Raw genomic sequence first — 25,615 nt, forward strand, 5'->3', positions numbered from 1 at the left:
TTGCTATGGGGGGGAAGAATTTAATGTATGTACTACTGATTTGTTTCTCCTGGACCTATTTGTCAGGGGCTCATTAGTATGGATTAAGTTGGAGGTAGTCAAAGGGGATAATGAAAGCTTTATTCAGAGCAAGTCTACATGATGCTGTAGTTAAAATGCAGCACTTTATCTGTGCTGTTGCTGCCATAGATAGGAAACTGGAAAGCAGAGAGCACCAGATCAGAAGGCCTTTTGTGGTGGAGTCAGAAATTGATTCAGACTGCATAAGCCCCAGTATCTCATCTAACTGAAAAAATCTCTAAAAGATCATTGAGCAATTGATATCTGTTTTTGAAAACATAGTAGCAAGTGATACTTCGTTTTGAGGCACAATCAAGTAAAATAAAAAAATCTAATCAATTAAAACTGGCTCATATGTTATAACATTATACTTAATAATATTAATATGTAAATAACTATGATGAAATACAAGTACCGTGTGAATTAGTCAGATGATAAGCTAGGAAAAAATCCCCATGCTCATATCAAGGCATTGTATATGAATCCGTAGTTCTTTGTATAACAGTAACCATATCTGTGGATGGACATAAATTAAAAATGGAACCTGAATAATTCCTAACTCATCTTGTCATTAATCTGTAAGAATTATGGTATTCTGTGGAAAAGTGTGTTTCCCTATCAGAGTTAGAAATCTCTCTTTCTTTCTTAATCACAGCTTCTGTGGGCTATTTATCTCTAATTTTCAAGAAACATGATAGGTACGTGCAGGGTTTCAACTTTCCAACCTGTGGACAATGCTTTACATGCCTTTGTATCGGTAATTATCTCCCTGTCTTGTGGCCAAAGAGGAAGGGGATTTATTTTCCTTTCAGCCACCCTTACTATGGCTCTGGATAGTAACCTGGTGGCATTTTTTTTCAGTTGTTTGACAGCTCAGTAGAATTTAGAAAAGTAAGCCCAAAGTGCTTGAAGAAAGCAAGCATGTGAACGTGAGGTATGCTCAGAAGTAATTTTTTTCATCTCAACTCTTCAAGAGTTACCCCTGAATTTTTGATGATGGTTTCAGGCCAAGACACACCACTAAACTCAGCTCCCACTGAAATCAGTGAAACTATTTCCATTGATGCCAGAGATGACAACATGCACAAGAATGCTAGAAAAAAGTAAAAAGAGGCAAGTCCAGTGCTGCAGTAGTGAGACAAAGGGGAACTTTTTTTTTTACCACTCTTCCAGAATAAGGTAGCGTTAAGGAGCAGGGCTACTGAAGCAGATCTGCTGCCCTAGAATTCTGGAAGAACCATTCTCATTCTGCCCTAAGCAAATATGTGTCTGAATGAAGGATGCATAACAGCTTGTATGCATTCTGAGGCTGTGGCTTCCTATTTGGCAGTTCTGCAGCCATTTTTGGCTGTGGGTTTTGTTTGTTTTTTGTTTTGTTTGGCTTGGGGGCTTCCTAGGTTCTTTTGGCTCCCACTTCTTACCAACCAGATCAATTCCATGACCTCATTCTCTCCCCATCTGCACAAACATTTGGGCTGGCAGAACGCAGGGAACAGTGCAGAGGTAGAATACAGAGCCCAAGAAAAGGTGTGGGAAGGAGTTAAGTGCCTTCATAAATCATTGTTGTCAAATTTGAGTGAAACTGCAGGCTTGCTCTAAGGCTGTAGTTAGGCAGATTTTTTTCAGCAGCAATGCCAGCCTCTGTGGTGCCAAGCAGTTTGGTCAGCTGTGAAGAGGGTATTTGATCTCACTGGGGGTAGGAAGAGGAATCCTGTCACACCCCCCCCCCCCCCCCCCCCCCCCCAGTTATTTTTTATTAGTTCCCTCACTGAAGTTGTGAAAAGAAGAACTGGAGCTGGGAACAGAGGCAGGACACAGAGACTGCTGTTGACAGTGGAACATTCCTGCTGGTGGTCTGAGCTCAAGATGAGCAGATTCAGGGGCATCACTATCTCTTTTAGCTACATTCAAGCATTAAGTTAGCCCAGCTCTAATGTCAGACAGCTTAGCGTTTCCCTGAGGTGCCTGGAAACAGAACTAGAAGGAGCAAGACCTCCCCCTGGTGCCAAGAAATAGTGCAGGAGAAAAGCTTCAACTCTTCTGCTTCAGAGATGCATGAAAATTTCTGATTAGCTTGAAACTCCGCTTCTGCAGAAATAGTCTAAGCAGATCCTGGGTGAAATCAGATTTTTTTTCTCTGGTTTTGGCTTGAGAATTATCTGATCATTTTAGTGTTCCCTAAAGAAGGACTTCACAGCCATGTAACACCTTTGGTATTGCAAAGACAGCAAAGCGTGGCCCTTGCATGGGGTCATTCTGTCAGCTCCTCTGGTGTATTACTTTGTAGGTAAGGGAGGGAGTGTTTGCCCACTCTTGAGGCTCTCTTTGAGATACTAAAATGAATAACCTTTATTCCTAGGCAGCTATGCAGTGAGAAGAATAACTTCTCAGTCTAACTGTCTATATATTTAATAGGATTGATGGATAGAAATGTCTAGCCTGGTGTTGGAAAAGCGTTGAAAGAGGCTGTGTTTTTAAGTTTTGGTACATGTTCTTGTTGTAGAAAGTAATATTATTACTTTAAAATCTATTAATAATAGTTAATACGAATTAAGTGAAGTAGTTAATTGTCAGGATCATGTTTATTCACAGTTACTGAAAAGAACAATATATAAAAATAATCAGAAAATTTTCGAGCTTCATTTCCCGTAAGGCTTGGGCTATTTGAGGCTATGGTTCCAATCTTTAATTCAAAATTAAACTTGCTTTTAAAACACTGCAATGACAAAACTGTTCAGTATTTCATACAGATTTGCTAATGGAAACATACAAATGTTATTATGCAGTGTCTGTTGTGGAAGTGCTCAGTGCTCACAGCAGGATAGTATCTCTGAGCAAATCCCTGAATTGACTTCACAGTTGCCTCTATATCACCTTAAAAGATTGCCCGAAAGCCTCTAAATTCTAGCCAAGCTCTCTTCCGAAAAAGCTCAAAAGTGCATGTCAGACTTGTGTTGCTATCAGCTTGTCTGTAGCATTGCAATACATGGGTTTGTGGTATAATGCTGGTTATACTTCTACACACATCTTGGTATGAGACCAAGCTTAAAATGCCCCCTGCCCCATAATCTGTATTTGTTTGAAATACAAATGACATATTCAGTGCTCTTGAACAGTAGGGCCCAGAGAAGAAACAGAAGAGGAAAACCATTCTAAACAGAAGTATACAGCATAAACTGAGTACCCTTTGCCACTACACATTCAAAAATAATAGGATAAAGCCTCCTAAATAGTACTTGTGAGAAATATGTACAAAAAATAAATCCATAAGTCACTGATCTGTCCTCTATTTACAGTATTACCATTAATCCTTTACTTGCTTAAATTTTACAATACTAGGTTAAAGACATTTAGATGTCTCGTTGACACTAACAGAAATAAACAGTGACAATGTTATGGGTTGGTTTGACATTTTTTCTTTCCCCTGAGACCAATGAAGTTGTAAAATGAAAAGGTGTGGATTTTATGCACTGGGTTATTCCTCTCCCAGCCCTGCTTTAACTGCTTTGCTTACCTTTTATGTAAATACCACTAAGCATGTGCTCCTGGAAATGTCAAGAATTCTCACCCTGAGCATTTCTTAGGGTGGAAGTTGAGGAGCCGACTATCTTCAGTTGTCAGTAGGTAAAGCAGTGCTGAAATACATTTCCATTACCTCCCCAATGGAAAAAAAGTTTTATGAGATCTTAAAGCTGTCATAATTTAAAATCTGAGGGAAAAATTAATAGCATGCTTCTTCAAGGCAATCCACAAAGGGAATGAAGAATAGACTTACAGGTACAAAAGACCACAAGGCCAGAAGAATGGCTGCAGGTTTTTTTCTTTTGTTTTTAAACCAAGTGTGTGCTATATTTTAAAAATTCATGTCTCCTCTCATACACTTTTAAATTAAAATTAATTTCTTTGAAATGGTAAAGGAATAAAAGCTGTGCAAGTCTGGAGGCAAGGATTACTTAGAAAGTTTGTATTTCCTTTTTCCCCAGCATTTGTGGAACTCCAAGGAATATGTGGGAGCAGAAAATGCAGTAGCTTTCACCTCTGCTCCTACTGTGGATTTAAGAGCTTAAAAAAAAAAAAAATTCTAAAACTGTGGTTGTAACAAAAATATGCCAGCAAAAAGAGGGGGGGGAGCGGTGGACGGAAGGAGGGAAGAACTTTGTCCTTAAAAAAATCAATGTTTATAACAAATGTTTATGTACATGGAAGTAGCTTCATTTCATAAATGCCTAGGAATTTGTTTGTTTGTTTGTTTTCCAGACAGAATGAGCACATTCTGAAAACATATATGATGGCTTAGATATTAGCCCTTTTGCAGAGACATATTTGTATCTACTAGTAAAGTTATTTTTAAATGCGTTGTTTTCAAGTGAATTTCCTTGTTTACTTGAAATTTGGAGTTTGATGGATTATGTAGATGCCTCACTGGAGTTTTTTTGCCTACGTTAATAAGGGATTTTTGTAGGTTTTTCTTATTTGTTTTAATAACTTTAATGAATAGAAGTACATTTAGAGTCTCATAGGAGACAGCAGCATGCAGAATTGTCTAGAAATGAATAAAGAAAGAAAGAAATTGACAGGTTTATAGTTCAGTTTTACATATCTCATTAATTAGCTTTTATTTCTGATGTCCTTATCATTGTAATTTGGCTATACCCCAAGCAGTTGTTTTGCATACATTTACCAAATGAACAGTTTCTTCCATCCTCTTTGCAAAAGTAATCTTGGACTTGGTTGGTTTGGGTCAGTTTGTCTTTTTATCTTTAAAGTGTGTGTTGGGTCAATGCTGTGTTAAGGTCTCTGAAGAAGAAAGTGAAGATGAGGTGTAGGGGGTTTTTGTTTACTTATTTTTGCCAAACAACTTTTACAGAACTGGGGTAGGAGATGCGCGGTCACGCCTGACACTTTGCAGTATTCCTCTTACCGGGACCAACCTGTCTGTCCCCTACCTACCTCTTTGGTAGTGTAACCCATTATTTTTGGAAGGGAAAAAGTGCAGACCAAATAAACTGTGATTTTAAACTATGTAAAGCATTCAGATAGCTCTGACTTCCATCTCCTCATTCCTACAGTGGCTCTTTGTTGAGCAATGCAGTAGACATTTCCATATTCGGTTATATTCTTCATGGTTAATTTATTGCAGGGGAAAATTGTAAACAGCCATTGTTAAAACAGGCATGAGACTGGAAATAAAGTCTGCTTTTATTTTAGTTTTTTAAGACACTATATTGTGAATAAATGTTACAGTTGCCCTCTTACAACACTGGCACATGTGCTGTTCTTGCGTGACTAACCCATTTGATCATGGTTTCTGGCCCTCTGAAGCCTTGATTTGTTCTTCCGCACCTCCTCTTCCTCTTCTGTAACCCCTTCTTTTTTTCCTCTAGCACTCATGAATAGTGCACATCAAAAATGCCCTCTGGAAGAGGTACGTCCCACACGACACTATGCAACTCTTGAATCAAGAATGCTTTGCTGATTTCAGCTAATGGTTCTGTGATGGCACAGGAACAGCATAATTGTCGTCTTCTGCACAATAAGACTCAGCCGCTTCCTAAATTGCACTTGCTGTGCAAAAATTTGTCCCTTGGATAATTTCCTTTTCTCTCTAAAGAAATCAAAATGAAAATATAATGTGGCCATTGAAAAAATTGTTTGAACACAAATATGGCAAAAATAGAAAAATTAAGAGGTCAGGACTCTCTTATTTTATGTAACTTAAAACACATGGTTTAAAAAAAAAAAAAAAAAGAGAAATGTTGCTGTCTTTTAATCCACAAGTGATTAAACTTAGGAAATTTCTAGCTGGGAACATTTAGTTTTTTCTTTTTTACATAAAGGAGGGTGAAATAGCATCTTAGATTTTTGTGCCTTAGTGCTTTTCACTCCTCTAAAACAAACAGAAAGAGACATTAAAAAAAGATTAAAGAACACATCTCAGAAATGAGCCATCAAAAGCAAAGCCAGCTGTGTTTAACACTTCTTTTTATTTTACTCATGGATTGTTTTAACTAGAGAAAAAGGAAAAGGAGTTTTAGCTGTAGGGTCACAATGCAGAATGCAGGATGTGTGGTGAAGAAGAAAGTGAACAGGACCATCTCTCTTGGTGGTAACTTGGACATAGAGTAAGTCAAACTGATTAAGAAACTGCACCCTAAACCTTTAAAAAACTTATCCTCATATTTAATACAAATAATTTCTCTTTAAACTTGGCCACTCTTAAAATCCAGAATTTATGTTCAGATTCTGTATGTTCTCCATTTCACAGATAGTAGATTGGTAAGGGCTATGTTATTACCCTCGTCTTATTGCTGTGACAGTATATTTTAACCTCTTCAAAACTTCTGTTTCTTATCTCTAAACAGCTTCTCGGACCTCTAGTCATACTGAACAGCAGAGGGATAGAAGGTATGATGCTGCTATTTGTATTGCAATGTTACTGTAAGACTTGTTAGATTGTGTCACAGTGTTACTTTATATGGTTTTCTCCTCTAATTTCTTTTCCCCCCTTCTCTCTATCCTTAGTGTGTTTAAAATTAAATTAGACTTGGAATAAAATAAAAATACTGTGATTCTTAAGCACAGGAAAGGTTAGGAACTTGAGGAGTTTGTCATCAACTTTTGTATGTGTCCTCAAACCTCCGCAAAACTGTTTTACTTTCCCAACATCTATTTACAGGATCACTTCACAATGGAAATAAGCACATTTTCAGGCCTCCTTCCAGTTTCTCAAAGGGTATTGAGAAAGGAAGTCACCAACCTTTATAGCTGGTGAACTGAGTGTGCCATTATTTCAGGTGTGAAGGATGGTAACCCTCTTGTAATTCTTTTTACAGTAGTTTCAGAAGTTACATTTCTGCGTTTTTTGGTTTGTATTTTTTTTTTTCCTGTCAGGAGACAGAGGCTTTTGAAGCAGATAGTTCATCTACTCACAAACTTCACTTCTCAAAGTGTGTTTTGTATGAGAATCTAGATGGATCAGTGGTACTCCGGGGGCCATGGCGTGGGAATGCGGGCCATCACTGCAGCTGATGCTCTAAAGCGGTTGTTACCATGATAAAACAGGGGTAGTACCTACAGGTCCATAACCCTCACACAAGTCCCTGTTGTACTAGGTGTACAAAGGCCTGCTGAGGTTTGCTTTGCCCCACTTGAGCACGGCGGGAGGTTTCCCTGGAGGTCTGATTGACAAGCTTTTAGGTAGCCAGTCAGAAGCAGTTTTAACTAACCGACTGTTTTCACATTGCAGCAGGCTGAGGGCAGACACATGGTAAGGTCTCATTATCCCCTGAAGACTAAGACTTCTTCCATCTAATTGAGTTACACTTGTGTTTAAGTACTTTAAGCATGTAAATTATTTCACTGAAACCAATAAACCTACTTTTTGGCTTAGGCTTTTAATTAGGTGCTTTGAATGGAAGCCTAATTGCTTGTTAGAAAGGTCAGGTAAGTTACATTGAAATAATAGAAAAACATCTTTGGTTAAATCAAAAAGACCTGAGCTGTTTTGATTTCCCATGCTGAGAAAATCTTTGTCTTTTGTACTTAAAAGAACTATTTTAAAATGTTTTAGGTAATTATTCCCCTTTGCCTTCATTTCCAGGCGTCCTGAAATTACAATAGTTGCTGCTGAACCCCTCCGGCAATCCTCCTGGTTTCCAGGTGCAGGCCCTGTCACTCCTCAGGGATTAGGATTCCCTTCTGCTTCGTCTCATGCTCAGTGGAGGAGAAATGAGCATATTCCAGCTGAGGTGAGTGTGAATTTACATGAGATGGGTTTGATTTACAAAGGTAAAAAGCATGTTAAGTTAGAAAGAACAGAGTTTTTGCTTGCTTAGTTTTTCATCATACTGAATAAAAGACTATGACAGTGTTCTTTTCCTCTGCATATGTTAATTTAGCATTTTAAAATTTATGTGCTGCTTTAAAAAAATCACATCTGAATGTACATTAATATTTATCTCTCTGTTTTGTAGCTTCCACCATCATATGAGCAGGTGATAAGAGAAATCAATCAAGTGCAAGTCAATACGACAAATAACAATAATGCTGCTGCTCCTAGACATACCACTACTTCTGCAACACAGACTGACTTTCCGGAGGAACTAATCAGCCATTTGCCAGGAAGTAATGTAAAAAACAGTGTGCCTACACACTGGGAATCTGCAGACCACCCAGGTGAGGCTGTTTTGGATTTCTCACTGATGAAAATATTACTCTGTCTCCTGAAGATGTTCTTTCATATTAATCTGTGCAGCAATTAATATGAATAACAGTTAAATTTCTGTGAATTATTAGTGCTGTAAATTCCTGTAAAAATCCTCTTTTCTGAAGAACTACTATTGCATTCATGGTCAGACTATAATTAAAACTTGAAAGTTTTGCTCTATTCAGCCATAGTAGCAATTGCTTTGGGGCCAGAGGAGCTCAGATGTCCAATCAGAATAGCAGCAGTGTTCCATGTTCAGACTGAAAAGTGTGCAAACCAAACTGGAGAAGTTACTATGCTGTTCTTTGGTGCACACCCCTCATGCTGCAAGCTAACAAGTGGATTTGAACTCACAACATGTAGATACCATGCGTTTCAGCAGCCTTCAGCTTCTTCTAGAGTTTATATATTTTTTCATTCATCTTTTTAGAAGGAGACCGGCAGTTTCACAAGCAGCAGTAAATTCTGAATGAAAACCATAATGTTTACCATCCTGATGGCTGACAAAAAAATAACATAAATAAAGCATTCTGAAATAGATAACTGAAACCTTTTATTTTCTGTTAGCAGGGAAGAGTCCTCTTAAACCTCCTAGGCCTGCAGCATCTCTCCTGAATAGGTCTCCTTCAGAAAATGAGAATCCATTAATAGTCTTTGAAATTTCAGAAGGTCAGAGCTGCCAAGAAAATCCCAATGCTGTGATATGTCCTGTGCCAAAGCCAAGATCAAGAAGCAATCTCAGACCTGTGATCAAAAATACTGAAAGTAAGATAGACAATGGAGAAGTGACCCAGTCTTCCACAAAAAGGCAGCAACCTCCAGTTCAGCAGTCACCTCTCTCAGATGACAGCTTACTAGACAGTCACTTGGCAATGGACAGCATGAGTACAGAAAAGAGCCAAAATAGTATTGTTTCAAGGATCAAAGTTTTTGAATCCCAAGGAAATAATGATACCTCAGGATTATCAAAAAAGCCAGAAATTACCCCCCGTTCATTCCCCCCAAGACCTATTACTGCAAAGAAGCCAGTAGTTGCTCCAAAGCCAGGGGTAAGCAGAATTTCAGGAGACTGGGATGCATGGACAGAAAGCAAATCAACACTTTCCAAGGAATTGCAGCCTCAACCTGAAGTAGCTGGGAGCAGTGTTGTAACCAAACCTGAACTGCCAAAGAAGCCAAAACCAGGCCTTGTTAAAAGTAGTAGTAGTGATTTGCTTGACACAAGGAGTGGATCAGCTGCAGAGAGCGGCAATGGACAAAAGAAATTTCCTGTTCCTGCTCCAAGGCCTCTTGTTCCTAAAAAGTCACATTACTCAGAAAATCCTGCTCTTTCTTTGGCCTCACTAAAACCGATTCCTGCTCCCCCACGGGCTTCTGTATCTGCCCAAGAAAAGGTTTTCAGGTCTCTGGCGGAATCATCACCTGCAGCCACCTGCTCAGCACCTGCTTCGCTGAATAAACCAGATGTGGAAGGAGATCTGATCAGTTTTGATGATGATGTTTTGCCTCTAAGTCCAGCTTGTATAGTTAAAGATAGCATCAGTTCTGAAGCAGCAGCAGGTAAGGAGAAATTTTTTCATACTGTCGCTGTGGTTACTCTTTCCAGGGGTGTGAACCTGTGTGAGTTATGTATACCTATCGTGACAGGGTTTATGTGTGTATATTAAATTCTTTGATTTCTGTTATGTCAAGATCACTATGAAATTGCTTGGTTTTGAGACTCGGGTGGTTTCAAGGCTATATAAATCTCAGAACTTGCCTGCTGGATTTATTATGTGATTACTAAAATAATGGTAAAAGACTTGATGCTCTGCGCTAGTTGTCACCTCCAGAATGTATCACAATTGTCTCTGGGGAACTTGAGACATCTTACGTCTCGCCACCTAATCTGACTAATTTATTTGAGTGCCTGAAGCTCTGTAGTGGAAATGTAGTCATCTAGAGAAGCAGAAATGTTTGTTGCATTTAGGGAAACTTGCAATCAAACATACTGGGATATTCTGTCCATCTCACCAGTGCTTGCTTATTATTAATTACTACAACTACATCCCTTTCATAAACCTTGTTTGATTCCATTAAGCACTTGAGGTAAATTTTTTTAATGCTGTTTTAGGCGGTTTAAGACACAGGTGGGTATTGGGATGTCATTAAATTTTATAGTAGTAGGTTTTTCCCTCTTATTATTATATATATAGTCCAGAGAGACTTCTGCTTTAAAACAGATGGTCTGTCATACAAAATGCCTGCTTAAGGGACTAACTATGATTTTTAATCTTTTTTTTTAACCTCATTTATCATTAAGCATCTCAGCTTTCTGAAAAGAGAATCTCAGATACTGTGTAGTTGTCACAGTAAATCAATATTGACGATTGTTAACAAATGCGATTTCTTCACAGTTTGTGGATTATATCATTAAAAGTAGTTCTAGTTTATTATTATTTCTCCTTTATATCAGCATAAAAACCCCAAGGCAGATGTAGAAAGTCCCTTAAATCCCTAAACTGCTAAGACTGGAATGTTCACACATACAGATCTCAAGGGAGCTCATGAAAGGAGTGAAATAAGGCAAGAGAAGATCCTGCAGGAGAGGTGATCAGCTCAACATGAACATAAGTCCATCTTTTCTTGGACTGACAGGTTCCAGGAGTGCTGCAGAAGGTATACCAGGTCTGGAAGGAGGCAGGAGAACAGGATGACTGGAGAAGTGTTTCGTATATATGTTACAGAAGTGTCTGATTGACAGTGTCTAGCTAGGAACAAATTATCATTGTGTCTGGAGGCTGGAGCCACGGAACAGCTACTGTGCATGTGATGATTTTAGAAGAAAGTTAGAAGTGTGAGGGATAACTCTTGCTTTTTGTGCATTTAGGGTGAAACTTGTAGTTTTGGTAATTTTGTTTTGATTAATAAATGCAACAGAGGGAAAATGTAACTATTCTAACTACAAGGCAAGAAAAGAGAATACTTAAATTTTCAAAGTGCATAAAAAGGGCAATGATGTTTTGACTATGTACCCTAAAACAGACTGGTTTTCCCCCAACCTGGAAAAATTGAATGAACATTAAATCTTCTGTTAAATCAGAGGCTGACTGATCTCACATGAAAATCACCTGAAAAAACAGCTTTCGTGAAGTGGTAAGAATGTCAGTCTTCATCTTTCTGGTTGGTGTCCTAGGCATTATTCTTGATTTAATTAAGAAGAAAATACTTCCCATTCTCATGGCTAACAGAAAAATTATTCAGGTAATAGTTTCCTGAGTTGTTGAGTCACCTGCCCATGATTTTATGCATTCAATAAAATGGTATCTTTGCTACAACCCCTTCTTATGTACTAAAGAGGAAAAAGGTCTGACAATACTGTCACTTTATTACACTCTAAAATTAGGATTCATTCTACCTTTTTGCAGGCATTTGTGAGCTCCAGATCATACCCTGTACCCTTGAATACTAATGTCGAGCTGCGTCTTGACAAAGCATCCACAAGAAGCACACTGCCTTTCTGAAAAATGAGGCAACGCAGAGTACTAATACTAGCTATTTCTCATGTTCCCACGGGAACATCTTAGGATTTGCGAGATGAATCCACATTAAAATGTTTTGTAAGGACAGGAAGAGAAGCGCTAATCTTGGTCCCAGTTCCCCAGACCTTTGCATTTCTTACAAATTTGTCATTGTCATTACTTAGCAAAATGACAGTGCTCTACTTGTTGTTATGGCAACCCTCAGAAAGGAAGAAGGCTTTTATGCAGCAGTGATTGAAACCAAGCATTGCCAGCTTGGTTGTCAAAGAGCAGTGTTACATCACAGATTACAATATTCACAAAACTTAATTTTCTTCTGATACAGCAGAAACGTGGCTGGTACTTAGATGGATGTAAGTAGACCTGGACGGATCGATCACTGCTGCTGCTAATGCCTGATGCATAAGCAAGAAGGTGAAGCGTTCAGTTGATGATAGGGAGGGCACAGAGGTTGCAGTGAGCGTATGAATGAAAAGGTGAAACGAGCAAAATAAATCCAGAGCCTCCACAGCAATTAGTTGACTGACATAAGATATCAGCTTCATCTAACAGAAGGCAACTACCTCCACAGTAGTGGAATTTATTTGAAAATCTGAATATTATTTATGTGCCAGCAGTATTGACAACAAAAGCGTTTACAGTTTCACTAGTTTAACTGTTAGTGTTTAACTGGTAGTTTAAAACTGCCAAAGCTGGCTGGATGATTTTCTTTCAAGTTTACCTCAGGCAGTCCTGTGGTTTTCATCCGTGTTTGACAGAATTTCCAACAGCACAGCTCTTAGAGTGAGCTTGCCCTCACCAAACACCAAAGATTTTATATTTGTCCAACCCATATGGAGAAGGGGAACCATTCTGGTGCCAGTAGAGACTCTGGGTTCCAGGATCCCTTTCAAAGCTTTCAGCATCCACTCTGCCACTTAAAGTCTGTGGGAGCTTTGGAAGTTCAACGGGTCTGAGATTCAGAAGTGAACTGTGGCAGAACCTTGCATCCAACTCCTGTCTCTGATGCTGGCCCAAGGGAGGTGCCAGGAAGGAGAAGTCAGGAATGACAAGTCTGTAGAACTGCTCCTTTTGTCAGCAGCCAAAATTGGTGCCAGTTTTAAGTGCCATAATTTTGGACTCATAGGCAAGAGATAATGTTCAAAGCCATTTGTATCCTAATGAAATTACTTCTGTTCAAGTCAGTCATTTGGAATGTGAAGGCATCTGTTTGGGACTCTAAATCTTGAGGTGCTAATGCTTTGGATGACAGTTGTGATATTTTGGATCATCTGGGGTATTTTTACATTTCTCTTATAGCTGATAACAGGAATTTGTGTAGTTTCTGAAGGTTAAAAGTTCCGGTAGTCTGTCAAGTGGGCTCTCTTCTCACTACTTCATTTTTACAAAGGCTTGGAAATGAAATCCTTGTGCAAGTTGAACGGAGTGTAAATTCCACTTCTTCAGAAGATCCATGATTTTACCCATAACTTGTATTAGTTGTTCTGTTAAAGTGTGTAGTGTGTCTGATTGCTAAATGTTCTGAGAATGTATGTTTTGGACAAAGAAAATAAGGTAACAGTGCATTCAAAGCACATATTTAAATTAAAACCTGGAGGTGATCTTGCTAGAATGTTTTTATTCCTTTTCATATGTGGAGAGCTACTCTTCTGTCTTGTCTTCTCTCTCAAAAACAGCCTATAACTCACTTATTGCTCTGTGCCTGATATACCAGAACTCTGTTTAAACCAAATGATTTGAAAAGCAGTTCAGAGAGAGCCTTACCTTACCAGCAGGAGATAGCTCTCTCTTTTCATATCTTCATCATATTTCGTGTATTTCAACTCTAACAGTAATACAACTGCTGCATTTCTTAATTATCTCTCTATCTCTCTAACTGCTTCATTGCAGTTTAAAAGTTCATTTCTGCCTGCATGGCAAAAAAAACCTCCAAAAAACAACCAAACCAGTGCTGCTCTCCATTTATATGTTTTGTTCCTTCTTTTGGCATGAATGGTGGAATTTGTGTGACACTGTAGTCAATCAGAACTGCTGCTTGGGTAACTCCAAACTTGTCTGTTGTGGGAGTATTGTGCAGCTGTTTGTTTTTAATTGCTTCCTCAGGAAGGAAAAGAAAAAATGTTTCTAACTGGTAGATTAGTTCAGACATATCTTCAAAATAATGTAGCTTTTCTTAGGATTCTGCCGTGTTACTTCCGAAAGCTCTTGTTGTGGTTATTTTAAAGTTACCTATCCCCTTTTTTACTTACTGCCAAAAGTATCATCTCCAGAAAAAAGTGAGCTCTCTCATCCATTTTAGTCTGCTATTTGGCTTACACCTCTGACAAAACCAGATTTACCTGAAGACTTGCTACCGTGGGGTGGAGGAATGGAAGTTTGGGTCTCTGCTGTGCCTTGTTGGTTTTGCTGCAAGGTTGTCATTCCCCAGCAGCAGTGGTAACAAGCATCCGTTAACTCTTCAGATGCTACAGATCTATGCTTAGTAAACATAAATTGAAGCCTTCAGGGAGCTTGGAAGTGACTCTGCTGTTACCACAGGAGGCGCCCTTATATGTACTTTCAGGAAACAATTAAGGCTTTTGAATCATAGATACATAATAGATGAGGAGTCCTTTGGGTTGTCAAATACAAATGAATTTTCTTTTGAGTTCCATGTCTGTAGATACTGTTAAGTGGTAACATACAAGTAGTGATGTTCTTAATAACAACTATCTTATCTGATTATTAAATCTGTTTATTTTACAGTGGCACGTAAAATGCAGACATACTTTGATCAGGAGGATTGTCCAAGAACAATCAAATGCTTATTTAAAAGAAGTGTTTATAAATAAACTAGTATTATTTTCCTTTGCTGAAAGCATGTGAGATTCCTGCAAGAGGGTAGATAGGTATTTTAAAAAAAACATTACAATTTCTCTTTGCCTTCACATTTTCATTTAAAAGATTTTGTATGCCTACAGCTTTCCATCACAAATCCTCTGCTTTGGAGATTTCCAGCTTGCCTGTTTTGGGACACTTGAATCTATTGCCAGTGAACTAGCCTTTGTTCACCTGGCAAGAATGGACCAGGCTGTGTTTCTTAATCTGCAGGCTAATTGGGGAGGTTTATGGTGTTGTTTTGTTTTGTTGGTTTTTTTTTTTGTCACCCACTGTATGTCCAAATACCCTCTGGCATCCAACTTTTGAAGTTAGACCAGGTTATGCAACCAATTTCTAACAACATGATCTCATGGCTGACCTGTTGAGGGCAGGAGGTTGGATGAGAGACCTCCTGAAGGCTCTTGCACTCTGAACTATTCTAGTTGTACTTGCACTACCAAAATAGATTAATGGTGTAGGAATAGGCTCCTAACTTTCATGTACTAGCTCGTGCTGGTATAAGCAGTCCTTCTGTGCCAAAGGTAGTATAATTGCTATCACCTTCACTAGTATGGACAAGCTGGCAATGCACTGGTCGGTTGTGCTATTAGGTACAGAGAGGTACTAAGTGTGGGCATTGCCACCCTTTGAGAGGAAAGCGCTAAAAGCTCGGAAAAGGTCCATTTGTGTCTGTCTCTCTGTAAAATGTAGCACTGTAGTTTTTCACTTTGTAAACATTTGTATTGCCATTAAATGTTACAATAGCCCAAGAAGATTTGCTGTTCTAGTAGTAGATTTTGTTTTGTCTGCTCTCCAACTTTCTTATGCCATGGATGAGATATTACATTGCTCAGTTAAGGGTGTCTTGCATTTTCAACAAGTACATTTAGGTTGGATCTTCTATTGCATCTCTCAGCATTTTTTTATGTATACTTTCCAGACAATATCAGACTCTACATAATTCTTTGACTTTGGGCACTTTTGTCATACTGATGGCTAGGCTTCTTCTCCAAACTCCACATGTATCCTGTAAACATCATTCATTCTTTGAACTAGACTCTTTCCTCAAAAGCAGTCATCGCTGGCCTTGAGTTGCCGTGCTTTTTTAGTAATCTGTCAGATGTCAGCAGTGAACAGGGAGCAATGCCTGTTAAAAATCTTCACCTAAGTGTGGGTTAAATGTGCTTCCACAAGCACCAGCTTGATTTCATGGGGCTAGGTTGTAATAAAGCCATTTTTTCAATATGGGTTAGCTCTATTCTGTGTTCAGGAAAGAGCCCAATAACATTTATGTTCTGTGTGAAGACAGTGTGTGAGCCTTGCCTTTGACAGCTGATTTAGTTTTTTTAATTAAACATCGAAAGTAGACACAGTTGCATACTTCTGTAGTAGCAAGTGTTGTAATATCAGCATCAACACCTTTTATACTACATGGTTCTCACATGTACTGAGAGTACTTGCAGGACTGAGCATCTTCACAGCAGATAATACTATTCTGTGCTTTCATCTTTCCATGTCTGATTTGCTTGGAGGTTCCCCTTATTGCTGCTGAGGCATCTGTTACCATCTTATTGCCACCTACTTAAAGACCACCAATCCATGTTTCAGAAAGATATCCATCTGTCCATCTCACATGGGCAAAACCTGGTGTTTGTTCTGTAACCTCCTGATTTTTTATTTTAAACAAAACTGGTAAACGAGAGTCGGGGGAGGGGCATAGCTGATTCTCCTACACTGTATATCATCTTTCTTTTACCAGTTTATTTGAATGCACAGCTTTCATTTGTCTTTCCTGTGAACAAGAGCAGTAATATATGTTATCACATAAATCTTTGAAACAGAGGCTGTAGAAAAGTGAGACTAAGGAAGACACAGTCTTTAAGCATCATTGTAAAAGTTTAATACAAAAAATCAATAGAAGTCTGTTGGTATGTTATGAAAAATGCCTTGCAGATTAATTTCCTTGAGCTGAGAAGCTCTAAATGAGTATATTAACAATTCTGTTTTCACACTTCTGTGAATTATGCTCAAACGATGTCCAATGGTTGTTAAACAACATAAAAAATTGATATGTTGTCAGTCGCATTGCACAAAGCAGCGCAGTCATTTACTCAGCCAATTTCTGCTGCAAACCCAGCACTGGGGAATGGAATAACACAAACAAGGTAATGAGTTTTAAACTAATTATGAGGTGGCAACAGTATAACTGAACGTAAGATAATGAGTAGAAAACTAAGGTGCAGCGAATTGTTTTCTCAGCCTTAAATTACTTTTCTCAAACTTTAAAATTACTTATCAGATTTATTGATTTAGAGACCTCTACCAACTGTTGAATGGTTGAGAAAGCCACTTCTATGCATAGCAATGATTAACAGCTGACAAACAGTAATTCTGTACAACTATAAGTCTTCCATAAATTTACAAGAATACAGATCTGTGATTATTTGCGGTGTTTACAGCATTTCCACTTGTTCTCATGATACCTGTATTTTTATAAGATAGAGGCTTTGGAAAATTGTTCCTTCATTTTTCATGCAGAATTTCCTGAAGCTCTGCAAAACCCTACCTTGAGAAGGTGCTCCATGTGCCAGCATGTTCCCTGTGGTCCTGCTCTGGCAAGGAGCCTGTGACTGAGCCCTGCTCACCTTTCTTCTCTCCCTGTGTCTCCAGCGTACCTATGGGCCAGTAGAGCTTCGAGGCCCCACTATCTCACCACGGTCTGTCGTGGAGTTGACAGCTAACCGAAAGAGAGAAGAAAACCCAGTTCCAGGGTTTTTCTTCTCTTTTCAGCCACACTAAAGTTACTCTGAAAACCAGCATAAGAGTTAAGATTAATCTTTTTTTTAACGCAATTCAAATATTAGCAGTGTAGCTAGCAAGACATTGGTAGAAAGAAATGAAAGAAAATTTTAACTGCAGGCTTGCTGTAAGAGTGGGATTTGTGTTTCTTGTAGTGACTGTGCTGCCAGAATGTTTGCACCCATTTTGTCACCTGTGCTTTGAAGTCACAGAATCATTCTGGTTCGAAGAGACCCTCAGTATCATCAAGTCCAACCAGTAACCTAACTCTGGCAGTAGGCCATGTCCCTGAGAACCTCATCTCTGCATCTGTTCAACCCCACAAGGGATGGTGACTCCATCACTGCCCTGGGCAGCCTGTTGCAATGCCCTTTCCAGGAAGAAATTGTTGCCGATATCCAATCTAAACGTCCCCTGGTGCAACTTGAGGCTGTTTCCTTTTCTCCTATCACTTGTTACTTGAGAGAAGAGACCGACCACCTTTCCATTAGGAAAACCCTTGCTCTGATGCAGCTTTCATTGAAGAGACCTAAACCTTTTACTGGCTAGTGCTAATCCATAACTTGGACAAGGTGGGTTTTTTACCTTAACCATTTAAAACGTTGTAGGTTGCCTTTCCCTGGTTTCTGGGTGCACCAGTGTCTTTGGGCATAATGTGATGGAGCCATCTTCTCTCTAGATGGTAACAGAGTTTATTTTTAACTATAGCCTGTATATCTTCAGCGGACGAATCTTTGACCTGTCATGATCCTTTCTACCTGAAGTGTACACTCAAAGCTGTTGCGCGAGCAGCCTGGCAGAAGGAATTGATGTGCGTTTGATTCACAATTAAAATGTGATGTGAAGGTACCCAGGCAGATGTCTGGGGAGCCTGTTGGCAGGTAGATGCCTTGACTTTGGCACAGCTCCCCACGGCACACCTCTACGTGATGGATACGCCTAGGAAGAGAGCCTCAAGCAGGGGGCTGGCAGGAGGTGGATATTTGAGCAGGGCCCAGCGGGCACAGGCCCTGCAGCATCTTGTCCCGCTGGTGCTGCAGCTGCCTGCAGTGGGAGCTGGGGGGCCTAGGGGCACTGGCAGAGGGACCGGGGGTGCTGTGACTGCCAGGTCGTGTGCATCCCTGACACTGTAATTAGCAGCTCAATGTTACACAGTGTTTTCTCCCTCTGAAATTACTTTGGGCCTATTTTTGGCTAAAACAAAGAAACAGACCAACAACAAAACCCACCACAACAAACAAGCAAAACCCCACAGAGCTTGATGTACTTGATCATCTTCCCCTCTCTCTAAATATGCCAAAGCTTTTTAATTAAAATGCTAAAAGGTTTTTAATGGGGTGGTTCATAAATAAATACTGTCTTTCTGGATTTTCTTAAATCTTATGTGTATTCTAATACAGATTTCTAGTGTAGTGATAAACTGGAGTGTGTTACAGTATCCAAAATTATCTGGAAGAAATCATGACTTCGTATTATGTGACTTTTAACTTGTTTTTTTAAGTGTTGAAGTTAGAATTTTTTCAAATAATGGGGCTTCTAACTTTGTCAGAAAGTGCGATGGTAATTTTGGGGAAGGGTATGTTTTTATAAAAGGTGCTGAAGAATTTAAAGAGATGCCCAGCGTGCTTCTTCTCTGAGACTCTGACACTCAATAAATAACATCTCATTGAGCTACACATCTGAAAAGGTCACCAGAGGAGATCAAACTCGGTTCTTGGGGCTATGAATATCTAGCATGGGGAACTTACTGTCTGGAGTGATTCTCCAGTTTCTAAATTTACACATTTACGATACTATTAAGTGTTGCCATTTTAGTGCAGTTTTTGGTAACATCAGAGAAAAAGGTAGTTGTTAACAACAGAGAAGAGGCATAAATGAAGTATTGCTCTTTGACATGAAGGTGTACTTGAGAAAGAACCCATTGATTTGCATTTTATTTATGTACAAGTATTTTTACAGCTGCCTTCTACATGCACATATGTTCCCATGCCTATTAATAACAGACCAGTGCTTAAGTTTGTGAAGCATAGAAAACATTGCTCCTGTCTTAGCGGTGGAATGAGTGGACAGGCTTGTAGAGGAGTGAGTGATAGGTACAGGCAGGGGCAGAGCTCAGGCATGACTCCCAGTCCTTGGGCTGCAGCAGTCTCCTCCATGACACCAGGTTTATAATCAACAAAGTAATGCAGAGTCTTCCAGGGAATTAGTTGTTCTACAGCAAGGACGTTTTTCAGTCAGTAATATTTAAATGCTTTGTTTTGTTTCCATAGGCATTTTATCTGTTGCAGAGCTGATTGTTTAGCTTTGGCAAGATTTTATTGACTAAAACTTTTTAGCGAATGTGTTCACAGCTATGTCTGCATATTAGAGCAACTGCTTTGAAAACATTTCCCTAAAGCCCTCCTCATTTCAGGTCTCTGTTACCAAGAAATGCAGTGCCTCTTGTTCAGTGGCTTATATAATCCCAGAAGGCATCTGGAGCATGTTTATGTTAAGTCAACTATGAATGCAGATGTACAGAAAAGACATACTATTTACAAAGAGCTGAATATGCTCTTTGCCTCAGCCTGATTTATGTATTTTTTTATTACTTTCTTGAATGTGAAGTATCAATGTTCTTAACAACAAAAGCAATACCTGGTGAGATTTGTGTTCAACAAATAAATTATAAACATGTTGGTTGTTTTTTCCTCTTTAGATCCATTTCAGTTCCTCACCAAAAGTGAACCTGCAAAGGAACAGACAGCTCAACCCGCTTTAGCCCGGAAACCCACTGTGATCCGAATCCCAGCTAAGCCTGGGAAACGTAAGTTCTTCTCCCAAACTGCCTGAGAATTTTCTGTCAGAAAATGTTTTTAACTGGGGCTTACTATTTACTAATTGAGTTGCTGTTTACTAGCTATATTAGCCACCAAAGGAATCTTGTGGTACAGTTTGACAAGACAGAGCAGCCAACCTAAGGGCTGTGGGGGAAGGGAAGGAAGAATAGCTGGGAGTCATGTTCCCCTCTCCCTACTTCCCAGCTACCTCCTCCGGCTCCCTCCCTCGTGCTGAATTCGATGTCCCTCAAACCTTATGGAACTAACACGTATCAGTGAAACAGGGCGGGGGGGATCTAAAGGCTGTCAGGGAAGAGCTGGAGGGGACCCTCTGAGCAGCAGCAAACTTGTTTCATCAGTTAAACCGCATCGCTGAGCTGAGCTGTACCTTTGGTCAAATTAACTTCTCACATCAGCTGAGGATATTTTAATGCTGCTCCCAAGCTTCCTGGGAACAGGGCTCCCACTTGTCAAAGGGACAACGTTAGTGTGTTAAACTTTGCTTCAAACACAGCATAGTTGGGATGTAAGCTTAGTTTTTGCAGCTTGCATAAAAAAGTTCCCTTGACCCTTGTTAGATTTGTAATCTGTGGCAATTTAAGCATGTGTTTTGGCAGCAGTTGAGGGATTAAGGAATGCCTGCAAGAACTTGGATGCAAAAACCTGATGTATTCAATTTTGTGTCAAGGTCTTGACTATAGTTTTCTGACAATTACTGTATCCCTAATGCCTTTCACCTCTAATCTTTTCCAGCTTTACAAATGACACTGACAGTATCTCAGAGTGAAAATTTATCAGAAAGCCGCAAGGTCTTTGTGTTGATCTTTGTATGCTGGAGTACACGCTTGCTGCTGTTCAGCCTTATGTTTTATCTGCAAAGCTTAGGGAGAAATGTCACCAGATTGCTCTTAAAACTCATATTTCAAAATCATATTTTACTACACTGAATAGTAGCAACTAGATGTCCAGGTGGGTTCTCTCCTAAGACCTTCTCTCATTATTTCCCAAGTTCCCTTCTCCCGCCACCACCACGCCAGTGCTAGAATATTAGGTTTTCTTTTCCTCTGCACACGTGAGAAATGCAGCGGAAATTATTAAAGATGCAGAGAAGACTGAGGATAAAGCTATGAGTAAAAGTCTTTCTGTTAATACTTGATCATAAATAAAAGTGGAAGAATATGTTTACAAACTACTTTTAAGAACCCAAGATATAATTCTTCACAAAGGAAATTGCAATTTCCATTTAAAAAGAAAAAAAGACTTGACAATATATTTTTTCTCTATTTTTGGCCTGAGCTGGATTATCTTTTGAATTTGGGGACAACCAGTCCCTTGCTGCTCTCTAGTGGTAACTGAACTTTCCGCAGGAGACTGCTGGTCATCAGCTACTGTTGTTGTGGGGTGCGAGGGACTGCTTTATGGGAGGCTGTGGCTATAAGATTAATGGCATGTGGAGGAGCAGCAGCGGGTTCCAAGAAAGCAGAGTAGCCTTTTGTCACACAGGAGCTGCTGCAGAAATGTAAGCTGTTAAAAAATGAAAAAAGTACAACTGGGCCAAGGTAAAACATGGATACAACAATAGGATTTACCTTGTAAGAGGGCCACATAGTCTCAGTGCAAGGGGTCTTTCACCATCATGGGTATGGAGGGAGATTAGTTCTGTCAGGAACCAGCACAAACCTAGAAGAAAAACCCCAATAAGCAAAATACCCAGCCAGCACTACCAAAAAGGGGACAGAGCTGGATGCTTAAGAATTTGAACTCCAGAAAAGCACTCATAGAACATTTGCATTTTTGTCAAGCTGTGATTAGAAAGGAAGCAATAAACTTCCACTTCAGTTATTACACTTTCAAATCACTGAAAATAACACCTGCCTTCGAGTTCTTGTGGATTTTTTTTCCCTTCCTCTATTTCCTTTCATTTTGGTCTTATGAAAGAGTAAAGGCAAGAAAATTAGGACATCTGGGTATATATCAAGATTTGAAGTGGTGAGAATAAAGAAGTCTCTCATGCTTTTTATATATCAGTAAGGTATGAGAAGATTTCTCTTGCAGTTACTGACAGGTATTTTTTTTTACTTTTCATCCATCATACTACTTTAGAAGAGTGATGAACTTCACTAACTTATTTCCCCCTGCTTGATCCCTGCCAACACAATAACTGTGACCTGCTCCTAAGAATATCCTTTAACTGATCAATTTTTAAACATCACACCAGTGTTTTGGATCACAGTAATGCAACGGAGGTGTTTAAAAGAAACAATACTTCTCCTTCCTTTGTGTTGTTTCTTTGCTGAGAGTGCTTTTCATGAAATGAGCAACTGGAAGTTTTCAGTTGGATAGAATCTCTCCTCTTTTTTTTGTCTGTAAATGTCCAGGCTGTCTAGATATATTTTTACATAACTTCAAGACTTGCTGGAAGTCAGAAGAGCTTAAGTGTCTGAAGATCTTTGTAGTAAATGAGTTCTCTTGGTGTACAAATATGCTGCAAAACAGATGGCAAGGTTCTTCCAATATATAAAGACAAAATAGTTGGTAAATGTGCTAGCAAAACCTGTCAAAGTGCTTCCCAGGTTGCAGTGGCAGAGATGTTGAAAGCAAATAGCATGTAATTAGCAGGTTTTTGTGTTCTCTATTGAGAATGAGGACATTGTCACTCTTCCCTGGTAAGAGTTGTACTGTTTCTTCTTCCATGTCCTAAATTTGCTTAGTTCCTCAAAGACTATGAGGGAGCTTCTGTCTCTGTTTTGATTCTGTCACCCTGAATTTTGTAGAAGGCAACAGTTTCTTTTCTTGCCTTTACCTTTCTGGAGATTGTTCCATCCAAGTCTCCTGATCTTTCAGGGTTACTTGAAATAACCCTCAGCTGTTTTCCAGCCTGAAGGATATTCCGGGAGCTGACAGCTGAAAAAAGTGAGCCAGTTTAGAAATGTGGCTGAGAGATGGTGATGGTGTTTCAGGGTATCCAGTAATGAGTCTGACATTCCCGGGGGTAGAAACTCTTCTACTCATCTAATATTATGTCAACAAGTATTGCAGCTGAGACCCTGAAACCCTAGAATACCATGCCGGTGTCCTGAGAGTAAAGTGAAGATCTGTTACACAGGTTGGGAAGTACTCTTGAATCAACCTCAGAGTTGCAATGATCCCTTCATGTCCCTTTTCACTAATCTTTAAGTGGTCCTGCCCATTGGCTGCTCTGGCTTCAAGGAAGGAAGTTGCATTCACAAAAAAATTCCCCAAACCAAGATGGATTCCTTTACTTATCGTTGGTCCATGTCAAGGAGCTTTTAATTAGACTTTAATTTGGGAACTTTTGGGTTTTTACAGCTTTAAATGAAATCTCACATAGCCCGCCACCACTTCCTGCTGAAAAGCCTATTGGGAACACCTCTGATATCACAGTGGGAAAATCCAACAGTGGTGACCTAGTGAAAAAAGTGGTAAGTTAGAACTGTTTTCCTGTATTGCAACTTTGTCTGCTTTGGTTAACAGATCTCTTGTGACTCTCAAGCATTTGTGAAGTGAGTTATCTGAAGGACCAAAGGATAAAAAGGACTACTTGAAAATATAAGGCATTTTTCTTACAAGAAAGTTCTCTAATTTAATTAGGTAATTTAGACTGCTGTCAGTTCTGAAAAGTGCTTTGTTGATTTTACTAAGCTTTGATCACATCTATTTTCTGTAGTTAGCAGCTGGAATCAGGATATTCTACAATTTAGTTTTAAAAGCACCACAAAGCAGTTCAAAGTCCAATGAGATTTACATAGTGAAATATTGTCCTTTAGAAATTTATCTTTTTTTTTACCTTCATACACACAGTACCTCTCAGTGTCTGTGCTAATTTCCAGCCAGAGAAAGCTTTTCTGTATATGAATGAAGCTTGCTTTCTTAAGCTGTTTCCTTCCAGTTGTTTTCTAATAGTCCAGAGTCATTTATTCTGGAAAGTAAGGCTCTGGTCCTTGCTCCTGAGCACATAGTAACAGTAGACATTGTAGCTGTTTTTCCTGTGTGCCCTTTGTCACAGATTTACAAAAGGGAATGAAAATAAACTGATAAATTACCATAGAGTTTCCAAATTTGGAGTGCTGTGATGGCAAGAATGGCAGAGAATCTTGTGGAAACCACAGGCAATAAAAAGATCAAATCAAAAGCCCTCACTAGATTGACAGCTGTCAACAGATGTCTTTGTGGCTACCTCTGCTAATAGCATAAAGGTTTTTTAAACGTCGTGATTGAATAGGCTATTAGTACAGGTCCCATCTTTTCTGGATAATGCTGAAAAAATAATTTCCAATACAAGTTGTTAAATAACATTTATACAATGCAACCCCAAAACTTTCACAATATCATCCAGGTTATTGTGACAGGCATGTATAAGCTTCAGAGGGTTTTTTTTAAAGAAAAAGACTGTATCAAATCCACGGAAACATTTAATTCATATCTTTGGAAAGATAAGAACTCCTGTGCTTCTGGAATTTGTATTGTTTGTCAGTGGAAGTAATTAACTAGGAACAGTAAAGATCATTGACCATAAGCAGCAGTTGGCACAGATTTCTTCCCTGTCACATGGAAGATTTTTGATATGAGGATAATATCCCCATCTGAAAGTGGCAGGTTGGTTTCTTTCTAGTCGGGATCATTAAATTAGGAACATTTCATTTGAGGACCTAATCAAGGGTCAAAATTTTGTCACAAAATATGTTTAGGTATTTTCTAGGCAGGAAAAATCATAGAAATTGTTTACCAGTTTCAAGCACATGTATCTCTAATCAAGTAAACAAGACCGTTCAGACCTGCTCAAAATTACTGATTCAAAAAGGATACTTTTGAACCCAGATTCAGCACTCTGATTCACCACACTGCTCCACAAGCAGATGTGCTTGTTCTGCAGAGCTGGCAGCACTTCCTGGCACTGGGATGGAAATGAACAGCAGGAGACAGAAAGGCTGGTAACTTGTTAATCCATAACTGTGGTCCAAGCCCTTCAGACATGGCACATGTTCCCCTCTACTGACTCTGCTACATGGTAGTGATGGCTGGCAGGGTCAGGGTGGGCATCTGGGGGAAGTGATGCTGTAATCTGCCAAAGCAAGATTAACTGGGCTTTATCTCTTAGATCTCTAGGAAACACACTTAGATACCTCCTTGAATGAGAACTAAAGTTATTTGCAAGAGACGCTGTCCTGTGTGAGTTGCATCAATGTCATGTTTTTTGCTTTAAGCCTGTTCAAAGTCTTTCATCTGTCAAAGTTAAATCAAAATTGATAATGTAACTGCAGTGGTTGGAATCCTACAGGCAGTGAAATGGTTCATTTGTATGACTCTCCTGAACTTGGCTCTTAAGTCCT

General features: G+C 39.3%; 1 protein-coding gene across 12 annotated transcripts in view; it reads left to right on the plus strand.

The window, feature by feature from the left end:
* The window catches only part of SH3D19 (SH3 domain containing 19), an 83,667-nt gene that overhangs the window by 39,827 nt on the left and 18,225 nt on the right, over positions 1–25,615 (plus strand). For 9 of the 12 annotated variants that reach the window (XM_065062686.1, XM_065062675.1, XM_065062677.1 and 6 more), the window contains 6 exons: positions 6,423–6,465; positions 7,661–7,808; positions 8,034–8,235; positions 8,834–9,826; positions 20,144–20,251; positions 23,595–23,707. In XM_065062686.1, the coding sequence (XP_064918758.1) occupies positions 9,139–9,826; positions 20,144–20,251; positions 23,595–23,707 (909 nt within the window). In that variant the 5' untranslated portion in view covers positions 6,423–6,465; positions 7,661–7,808; positions 8,034–8,235; positions 8,834–9,138. Of the gene's footprint in view, positions 1–5,444; positions 5,486–6,422; positions 6,466–7,660; positions 7,809–8,033; positions 8,236–8,833; positions 9,827–20,143; positions 20,252–23,594; positions 23,708–25,615 lie in introns of all 12 variants that reach the window. The other 3 variants (XM_065062676.1, XM_065062678.1, XM_065062685.1) reach the window with 2 other exon arrangements.

Source organism: Columba livia, chromosome 4 (assembly GCF_036013475.1).
Source record: "Columba livia isolate bColLiv1 breed racing homer chromosome 4, bColLiv1.pat.W.v2, whole genome shotgun sequence".
In the NCBI taxonomy this organism is placed as follows: domain Eukaryota; kingdom Metazoa; phylum Chordata; class Aves; order Columbiformes; family Columbidae; genus Columba; species Columba livia.